This window comes from Centrocercus urophasianus, unplaced genomic scaffold, assembly GCF_019232065.1.
Source record: "Centrocercus urophasianus isolate 14NV4802_14NV808 unplaced genomic scaffold, USGS_Curo_1.0 seq_10, whole genome shotgun sequence".
NCBI lineage: Eukaryota > Metazoa > Chordata > Aves > Galliformes > Phasianidae > Centrocercus > Centrocercus urophasianus.
Window position 1 is genome coordinate 28980831 of NW_024884142.1, and position 10212 is coordinate 28991042.

A 10212-nucleotide genomic window follows, 5' to 3' on the forward strand; every position below is an offset into this window, starting at 1 on the left:
GGGGGGGGGGAGGGCAGCGGGCGGCTTACCCCCTCCCCTCGCCTTGTGTGCGTGTGAGGGGCGGGGGGAGGAGAGTTTCCGTTACGTTCGTGGGGGGGGGGGGGGGGGGAAAGAAACGAGTGAAATCGCGGTCGGCGATTGGCTGCCGGTCTCCACCAATGAGCGGCCGCCGCTGCACCCAGCAACAGCCGGATTTAGCCTGCTGGCTGCGCGCCAGCCGCCCCTGCGCGCGCAGGCGGGACGTGCGGGGGGCGCAGCGCCCCATGGCGGCCGAACCAGGACGATGAGGGGTCCTCGGGGGCTGTGGCGGCTCCGCGTCCCGGAGCGCGCTTAGTAACGGCCGAGTTGTAAAGACGTGGGATAGCCTGGAGGGTGACGGCTCGTTGCCGTCGCGTCCGTTGCCACGGGCGCCTCTGGAATCCAGAGAGGGATCGTGTGCTGACGCGAATTCTTTGTCTCTTCAGTTCTTGAAGAACAAGATGGGAAAGACTGAGAAGGCTGCCACTCCCCACGGCCAGCCCGTTCACGGTTTACATCTGTGTGAACAACCAAAGATTAACAGGCAGAAGAGTAAATGTAATGTGCCACTGACAAAGATCGCCTCGGCAAAAAAGATTGAGAACTTTTGGCAAGATTCGGTACCGCCAGAAATCGTTCAGAAGCAGGAGAAAAAGCCACTTAAAAACACAGAGAACTTCAGAAATGCCAAGTCTAAGAAACCCATCACCCTCACAGATGCGAACCAAAAAGAAAACTATGCTGGGGCAAAATTCAGTGACCCGCCATCTCCCAGTGTTCTCCCAAAGCCCCCCAGCCACTGGGTGGGGGGCACAGCTGAGCTGTCTGACCAAAACAGGGAGTTGATGGCAGTCCATCTGAAAACTCTCCTCAAAGTTCAGGTGTAGTTTCCAAGCTTTCTGAATAGCTGCAAAGCAAACTCCATCCATGAAACTTACACATGCCTTGTTGCAAACAAAAAAAATTTAAAAAAAAAAAAAAAAAAAAATTAAAAAAAAAAAAACCCACAAACGAAAGACTGTCAAGTCTTATACTCGCATACAAAATTCCTTGTATTATATTTTTTATGGTTGTGTAAATAGTGTACATCATGTATTATGTGTATATTCTTGTTCATACTTTGAGAGGTACATTTTAGTTTTGTTATGAAAGGATGTATTTTGCACTGCCTGATTGGTAGATGTCTTGTATATACAACATGGACAGTTTTAAGTGTGCGCTTGACACGTGAAGACTTGACTTGATTTGCACAAGGTAAAGAAAATTCTGAACGGAGAGTACAGCTTTCTGATGTTAAGGTTCCAGATCAAATGTGAATGGTTTATTCATGCACTGCTGACAATAGTTCTATGTTCTGTGTCCCAATCAAGTATAAACATGGAATTTTCATACAAATGTGAATTTCTGCTTGGAAACAGTATCTGGAATTCCTGTTTATCTGTTTGTAACAAAATTAACTGGAATTTGAGTAGAATTCCAACTCATCGCGTTGAGCACTGCTGATTTCTTTTAAGAGAACAAAAAAGAAAAGAGCAGAGCTTTCTACCATAAATTTAATTGGTCACTTAAAAAAAATTAAATAAAACAATTTGGCCTCCCCTAAGTCATGTCTCTGTTTTTCTTCTGTGTGTGTGCGTCTTCAAGCATTTGAACTTAAATTGCTGTGTTGCTGCTTTTTTGTGTGCGTAACAGATATTTTTTTGTCCTTGTCAGCCTTTAGTTATCCCAGTAACAAAGAGGTCCAGTAGCTTACAAAACGTTTCCTCTGTAATACATCAGAAGAGGTTCCATATCCCTGTTGAGATTCCTTATCCTTTTGTTTCTTTAAAACTGGGATTTTGAGATGCTTGGAGAATTAAATTCGAATTCATGCTGCAATGCTCCTTAACAATTTCCATGGTAAGCAGTCACTGAATTCGTTGATACTGAAAGGCAGCAGTGGCTGAAAGAGGGCAAATGGAGTTTCCTGTTCTGCACTGATATTGTCTCCTGTTGGTGGCTGTGCTGGAAATTGCTTTCCTCTGATCTAAAATTCTTAAGAAACTGGGCTGCAGATTAGTACAAGGGTGTTGACATCATAAAGATTTATGACTACTTTCAGTATTTAAATTAGGTGAGTAAGTCATGAGGTGAAAAAGCTTCCTTGAATTTTCACATCCACTGGAAAAAGGAGGAAAAAAAAAAAAAGAATCTTGGGCATTAGTTTATGAGGAAGTTTACGTGAGAGGAAAACAACCAGTGGGGTCCTAGGTAGAGCATTCCTTTTCTTAGCATGCGCAGCAGAGATTCAGGGACCAACTTTAGCTAGATTTGTATCAAGCGTTGCTGCTAGTTTGTATCAAGTGCTGCTAGTTCTGATGGTGTGCTCACCTTGTAGAGCTTGTATGAATTGGTGATACTGATTAACCACAAGTTCCAAACTCCATTGCTTGAAATGTAATGGAGATCATCTTTGCATTATATATATTTGAAAAAAAAAATATTAAAATGCCATTAAGCTACATAAGTACTTGCTCTGAACCAGAAGTTCACACAAAAACTTGGGAATACACCAGATATTTCTGTTTCACTAACTTTTAAAATATACCTGCATTAATTAATAGTGCTACATTCTTGAGGAAAATGTATGGGCTCCATAATTTAGCAGGTCTTCTGGCAATAAAAGTCTCCATTTTTGAATTGTCATTAAATAGTATTAAGACCAAGAGAAATGCCAGTAGAATCTCACTGAAAATGTGTCTAGCAGACATTAAGTCTAAAGTTTACCACTTTTGGTGCATTAAGGATTTGTTTGTTTGTTCTCTTCTTTTTGCCTAATGCCCATGAGGTGTGAAGGAAAATGCCTTTAAGAACTCCCCATATTTTTGCTAGTACTTAGTTTTATCAGCTGAACTCATGATTTATCAGCTGAACTCACTGAATCTTGGTAACTAGCTTGACAAGATCCAGTTCCAGAAGATGTGGTTGGGCGCTAATTAAAATACAGCAACCCTTTTTTCCCTGCTTATTACCTGTGCTACTGTCAGTCTCTTTTCCTCCCTGCCCTTTGGAGCTGATGTCAAAATATTTAGTCTAAATGATAATTCTGATCCTACATGGAACTTGCTAATGTAACTCACCTCTGTTTCTGCCTTGATTTGCTGTCATACATCTGGGGATTACAGAATTCATTTAAGAGCAAGTGACATTAGTTCTCAGCTCCTCAGAAAGTTCTTTAGAGCTGTTGAATGAGACTTCTGAACTCTAGAAGATGTTTCACACTTTGTTGGGTCATTAAGATTACAAGGGTAAGACAATGTGCTGTTCTTTACTCTTTTACCTCATCATTTACTCATTACACAGTGCGTAACTTCCTGAGTTGGCTACTGCAGTGTTACTGATGGTCCTGTTACAATCTGATGCTTAATGTTGAAATCTGGTTCTTCAGGGCTTGGGATTGAATCCTGGTCAGTGGGCTGCAATATAAAGCTCAGTTTACATGCAATATAACGCTTCCCAAGATTCCCTGGAAAATCAGGTCGTTGTCGTTGCATAGGGCTGCATGTTGCATATTCTTTATTTCTCACTTTATGATATTCTTAACAGGGATTTTCAATTTCAGCATTCGCTCAGATCTGATGGATTTCTCACCCTGATTCCCTGAAAGCCAGGCATTGTGTTAGATGAACATGCTGCTATTTGATTTCAGACTTCATGAAGAAAAACATGACTGGTTTCTGTAAGACTTCGTAGTAACGTAGCCTGAAGTCTTCTTGAAGTGAGTAGCCTTTAAAGAAGAAAGCAGTCAGCCTCAGTGTATGTGTTGTGATCGGTCATGTGGCTGCTGTGTGCAAACTAAACAAAATACTTATTAAATCTTCTGAGTTCAGACAGAGTAGGGAATCCAAACTTACTGTATTTTAAATAGATTAACTTTCTATATCTAAAATCTTTTGTGCAATGCCATGCAAAACCATAGGGGAATCAACTGCAAGCTGAATACTTGTCATGTGGTGGTGATCCTGAAAATTAGCTTTCATGGGATGTATTTGTTGCAGGATTTGCATGCATGGCTAAGTTTCAAACCAGCAGACACAGCTTCATTAATAATGGCTGACTTGGTGCTCTACTACAGCTAAAATGCTTCTATCTCCTAATGCAACAGGAGCTGTAAATCCCCCATGACTGGCTCCCTTACACTAGTACCCCTTCAAAGAGGCTGCTAAATCCTTAGGTAGCCTATATAAGAAACTGCAACTGTTTCCATAAATTGTCTTCTAGTCCAGCTGTGTTTTCTGTACGTACTGCCTTTTGCAGCAGTTCTTGTAACTGCTGTCAGAGCTTTTGCTTTACAAAGCATTTGATGCATGCAGCACTTCCTGGTTTGTTTTTTTTCTTCTGCTTTACCCAGTTTTGAAGTCATACATAAAGGCTACATTATAGATTGATTTTCTTTGTAATTTTGGAGATGAATTTGGGTTTATTTCTGCACAGAGTGTCTTGGCACTCTTCCAACAAGCAGTTCTTTTACTTTCATTTACAACTTCATTCCTTCTATTTTTTCATGCAACTTCTGGTTCTCTTAGAATTTTGATTTCACAAAGCATTCTTTAATGTCATTCTCATCGTGTATGTCTAACTATTTAAGGGGAATTATTTTCTGTTGTGATCTCTAAGGTTTTAAGTTGTGGCTGATCTTTATCTTAAAAGGTCTAGGACTTAATGAATGTTAACACTTCCTGTGGGGGAAAAAAAAAAGGGATACTACTTTGTTGAATAGGAATCGTACTCTATTTTTAATGAGCTTGCTGATTTGATAGAAAATATTAATGAAAGGCACATCTATCAATTAAGAAGAAATACATTACCTAATTAGAGGACCTTAACTGAAGTTATCAGCCATGTAGAAGCTGTTAACTTTTTGCTTTGCATTTAGAGTGCAGAAGAATGTTACTGGAGGTAGGACAGGAAGGTCAGGAATTCAGCTAAATTTGAAACAAAAGAAAAGTCCTCCTCAGGTATTAATGTGCAGAATGAACTCATCCTAGCAGAGGTAGCATTTCTGAAGTCAGCATTCTTCTATATCTACTTTCCCGTGAGATGATAAAATCACATTTATTTAACTCCCAGAAAACAGGTCTTTAGATTTTGCTAAGCTGTAACTGTACTAAAAAAGCTGCATGGACACTTCTGTTTAAAGTTAGCTATGTGCGACGCATACGAGGCTTAAGTGCCACAGGCACAGTCTTTTATTTTGAGTGGTTCATAAACACTTTTCTTCCATGTGAAAATTACACTGGTTATATGTACTTACAGAATATGTTGCCACTGCTGGGTGAACTTATGTGAATTCTGTAGTTTATACCAGAAAGAGTTACTATTTTGGATTCAAGGGCTTTTCTTATATTTATAGGACTTATTCTAAGTACTTACAGGGTTGTAGTTCAATATATGCTTGTATATATTTCAAACAGTAGTGTAAAGATCATTGCCATTTTGTCATTCTTAAGATCATGAAGCATAAAGTACTGAGGAGATGCTAGTTCTATGAAACCTGTCATTTGCTCCTGTGTAACGAAGTGCTGTGCCTTCATCAGCTGAGTCTACAAACCTTAATTTTCATGCATGATTTACAAGTGATAGTAATGGCCATCAAAATATAAATTACATCATCTTTTATTCTCTGAAACAGGACCTAGAGCTATATTCAGTAAAAGGACTTTATATAGAGAGGCAGACGAGCTGCCTTCTGCCTTTCTCTCATCACTTGAATCTTGTATTCTTTATTGCCTGCCGACATGAGAAAGAAAAAGGTGCGCTATGGTCTAAAATAGTGGATAGCTTGATCTATGTGATTCACATTCCTATAGCTTATGCAAGCTTATGCAAGTTGCATTTCTAGCATCTGATTATTCAGAAATTGCATGTTAGCATCTTATGAATCCCAACTGATGATTTTAGGAATTGATGCAGCGGTAAATCAATAGGCTGCATCCAAACTCTAGTCGTTCCTTCAGTGTAAGCAGTAAGGAAAGTGCTGATATTTTTTTTCCCCCCTGTGCTAGAAGTGATAAAAAAATATCTGATGAGAAGTAAAAAAAAAACACCCTGAAAAACAAGGTCAACTAGGAGATAAGAAAGAAGCTACATAGATGTTGTCATTGAACTGCATGGAAATGAAAGATATATAGAGAAAAAAAAATACCTCCAAAGATATGTTATGTTACTGCAGTTCTAGGGCATTTGACTGAAGTGGAATGCAATTTGCTACCAGTTCTTTGGAAGGCAGCATCAGCTGGCAGGTCTTATGACTGACTGTCTGATCAGTACCTCTTATTCATGACTATTAACTGCATCTAAGTGAGGTGTTCTTAATGGCTAGCACCAGTTTAAGTATCGCAGGATGCTCTGCAATAAAACGTACTGCTCTCAGGTTTCCATGGTTTTTTAGATTAATTTTAGAAGTGGTCAGAGAAGCCGCTGACTTCAGATGCTGTGTTCTTTGGCAGCCATCTCATGCCATATTCTTTGTAAAAGGAGGCATGCTCCCTGGAAAAGCAGCACGTGTTTATTTTGGCTCATGGTTTCAAGACACAAGGACTCCACTGTTCAGTGTAGGATCACTTGACTAAAGTCTAGAACATTGCAAGACTTCACATACAGATTTTACTCTTTTTTTTTTTTTTTTGTGTGTGTGTGTGTGTGTGTGTGATGATTTGAGGGAAAGAATGTGACTTTTTTTGGTTTATATTGCAGTTTTGATTTTCCAGTTATTTTAGCAGAAAGAGATGAGTCAGATATTTAGACTGCTGCACTATCGTGTGACTTTACAGTTGAAGCACATATGTGGGTGACAGCAGCCTTCCTGTTTTACAGATGGAAAAACAGTTGTAAAGAAATGAATATTTTGCTGAAGATCACTCAGTTCACTAAGCCAGAAGTAGAAGCAGTGTCTGAGGCTCAACTCAAGGTTTTTCTTTGCTAGGATGCTTTGTTGCTGTGTGATATGCAAGTCTCTTTCCCCGCTGTGTAGTATGTTACAATGCAGTGAATGTAATGCTCTGCTTTGAAATGTTTGGCAAGTAGCCGTTGGTAGGGCTGGTGAGATAAAATGGGCTGTGCTTATGGTTTGCGTGGTGGAGAGTTATGTTACATGATGACAATTTTATTAATCTGCACTTGGAAGATTACTTTTATTTTCTCCACTCCTATTTTTGATGCTTTGATACAATATCTAATTCATACACTCCATTTTCATTTCCAGCTTATCCTCTTTTTCTCTTCCCACAGCCACCAATTTCTGCATGTTGGCTGCTGCCCTTCTGTTGCCTTTACATGCACAACATCCTCTCATCTCTTGACTTTACATCTGAGCCATCCTTACAGTCTCAGTTGGTCCCAGGAAACTGAAGGAGACCTACATTTTCCCAAGAGAGAGGATCTTAACAGAGGAGTACAGGGTGAAGATTGAGGCCCCCAGTTTCTAATGCCGGACCTCCAGCCTTCCCATTACTTTCCCTGACTGTTTTCTTTGGTCTTCTGGTAGTTTCTTGTATTTTCTTCTGTTTCCCATATTCCAACATTTTCAGTTTCCCTCACTTTGCAACAGATGTTTATATGTATAATTTATTTGCCTGAAAAATCAGACAATCGAGGGAGCACCACATTTGCCTGTTATGTCCAGGCTACATTTCCTCCAACAAAGTGTGTATTTCTAAAGAAAAGTCTTTACAAGATGCGGTAATCCTCTTGAGATTTGTCCCATCAAAGAGGTACGAGTTGAGCAGGCAAGCATGTAGCACAATCTCAGTAACTGTAACATGCTCCATTTGATACTCTGGAGGGCTAGAAACATTCTAACAAGCCAGTCCACGCAGATACTGTAGGCCCCATCCACAGTCTTCGTTCATGCCTGCAATAGCCTTTCTTCCTTCACTGAAGGAAATTGTTCTCTTGTAATGTGTTCTGCTGCTTTTTTACCACACATCCATCCATATGCATTGAATTCATTTCAGAAATATTTCCAACATCACTGCTGTACTAAAACAACGTTTTCTCTGCATAAATGAGAATAAATATCCCAAAGGCTTTAATATGGAACCTGCAGATTTTTTTCCCCAGCTTAGTCCAGGGAAGAATTTCAAATTGATAGTAGTGGAGATCAAATTAAATAGCTTTTGTATGATTTCTTACTATATAAAATGAACTTCCGGAAAGTAAACAGCAACACTTCATTCTGTCTGCACAATTAAGAGTGATCAACTATCTTTGACTGTGCAGAGTTAAATTACTAGTTTCATGACTTCTTATTTTCACTGTTTTTCAAAGGTGTAGCTGGTGACTACCATGTTGTTTGGGACAAAGGTCGAAGCTTTGGAGGGACACAGCTGGGTACACAGGAATGAACAAGCAGCTCAGTCACTGAGATTTCCACCCTAAGGAAGTGCTGGAGTGCAGGGAGGGTCAGTTCTGAATCAATCACCATGCTGTGCAATCCTGTTAATCATTCCCAATTGTTTGGCAACTCAGCGTTTAAGAGTGCCTGGAGAAGGCAGCTTTCCTGCACAAAGGGGTTTTCCCATCCTGCAGAGCCAGGAAGGCCCTCAGAAGCACCACGTGGCAGGACATCCTGCTGTCATACTGCTGAAATGAAATCGAAACTTCTGTGTGGAAGAGAGAGCCTGGTTTTATTTCTTCCCTCTCTAGTAATACTGAAGAGCCAATCTATACTAAGGCATTTACTGATTACTTGCACTCCTCCACATGGCTGCATTTCAATATAATTTTTAATACAGACATGTCCTAGTTTTCAGATGCTGTGGGGACATGGCATGTGTAGTGAAAAGTCATTTTGATCCTGTCTTGCCATCTTGACCCAAATGCCAGTTTAGTCATGGTTTTCCTCAGGAAGGATTTTGCTTACTTCTGACACGACTGAGATGGTTACATGGGCACTGAGCCCTGAGGAAGGCAAAGAGCAGTGCAGAGTAAGAACTGAAGGACTAGAAAGCAGTTGTCCAAGTAGCATATGCATACTGTTTTAGATATGTTTATGCATAAAGCTTCATGTCCTGGCCCTTGAGTGTTGTGGGACCCGGTGAGGAGCAGCGGAGCTCCCTCTGGTGGCTCGTGGGGACATTTCACTGGGGTACCGCGATGAGAGCAGCTGACAGCAGCAGGCATAAGGACCCACCACCGCAATGCTCTGAGCCCATACTTGTGCTCTGCGGCTAGGCAGTGTAATGCTTCATTTTGACCTTTTACATCACCCGTTTGGAGAACAGCCTACTGGTAAGAAGGGGAAAGGCCCAGGATTTGGAACCTGCTGTCCCACATGATAGGAGTGGCCAGATTGGCTGGGGCCCTGGGCAGCCTGGTCTAGTATTAAGTGTGGAGGTTGGCGGCCCTGCGTGTGGCAGGGGGGTTGGAGATTCATGATCCCTGAGGTCCCTTCCAACCCTGGCCATTCTGAGATTCTGTGATTCTGTGAGTAGAGGGGCAGCACTGAGCTCTGCTCTCTGGTCACATGAGGAAATGGTATGGAACAGTGTCAGGGCAGGGTCAGGCTGGGGAAACCATTCTTCAGCAGAGGATGGTCAGGTCCTGGAACAGGCTGCCCAGGGCAGGGGGCACCACCCCAAGTTGCCGGGGTTCAAGGAACTCTCAGACATAGGATTTGAGTTTTGGGTGCTGCTGTGTGGAGCTGGGAGTTGACTCAGCCATCCTTGTGGGTCCCCTTCCAACCTGGGATATCCTATGGTTCTAGGGAGAAACTTGGTGATGCCACAGTAAGCCAGAATATGCTGAGGGGTGTCCTCAGGTGGTTTTGGAGTTAAATGGGCACTGGGCAGTGATTTTTTGGTCAAAATTTTGTTCTAAGAAAAACAAACAAACAAAAAACATTACCTCCAGTGTCTGTATAGTTCCAGGTGGGCAGTGAGGGCTGTGTTCTGCTGCCATTGCCTGTAGCAGTGCATTCCCCTGGGTATAACGCTGCAGTGCCAACTGGCACTTCTCCTCTGGTACACCCCCAGGTGATGTCATCCTGCAGCAGCAGTTTCAAGCATAAAAACATAGCCTATAGTACATAAATCTCATGTATAGATACCCTGTCTAATCATCATTCAGAAGGCCAATGAAGACTGTTAGCACAAATGAAGACTGTTAGCACACTGGGGGGGGGACATTTATTTACTATAGGCTATGTTTTTATGC

General features: G+C 41.5%; 1 protein-coding gene across 1 annotated transcript in view; it reads left to right on the forward strand.

Annotated features, from left to right (window-relative positions):
* The window catches only part of PNRC1 (proline rich nuclear receptor coactivator 1), a 2377-nt gene extending 756 nt beyond the window's left edge, over window positions 1-1621 (forward strand). The window contains exon 2 of the mRNA XM_042829270.1: window positions 465-1621. Within this exon, the coding sequence (XP_042685204.1) occupies window positions 465-905 (441 nt within the window). The 3' untranslated portion in view covers window positions 906-1621. The remainder of the gene's footprint in view (window positions 1-464) is intronic.
* The last annotated feature ends 8591 nt before the right edge of the window (window positions 1622-10212 follow it).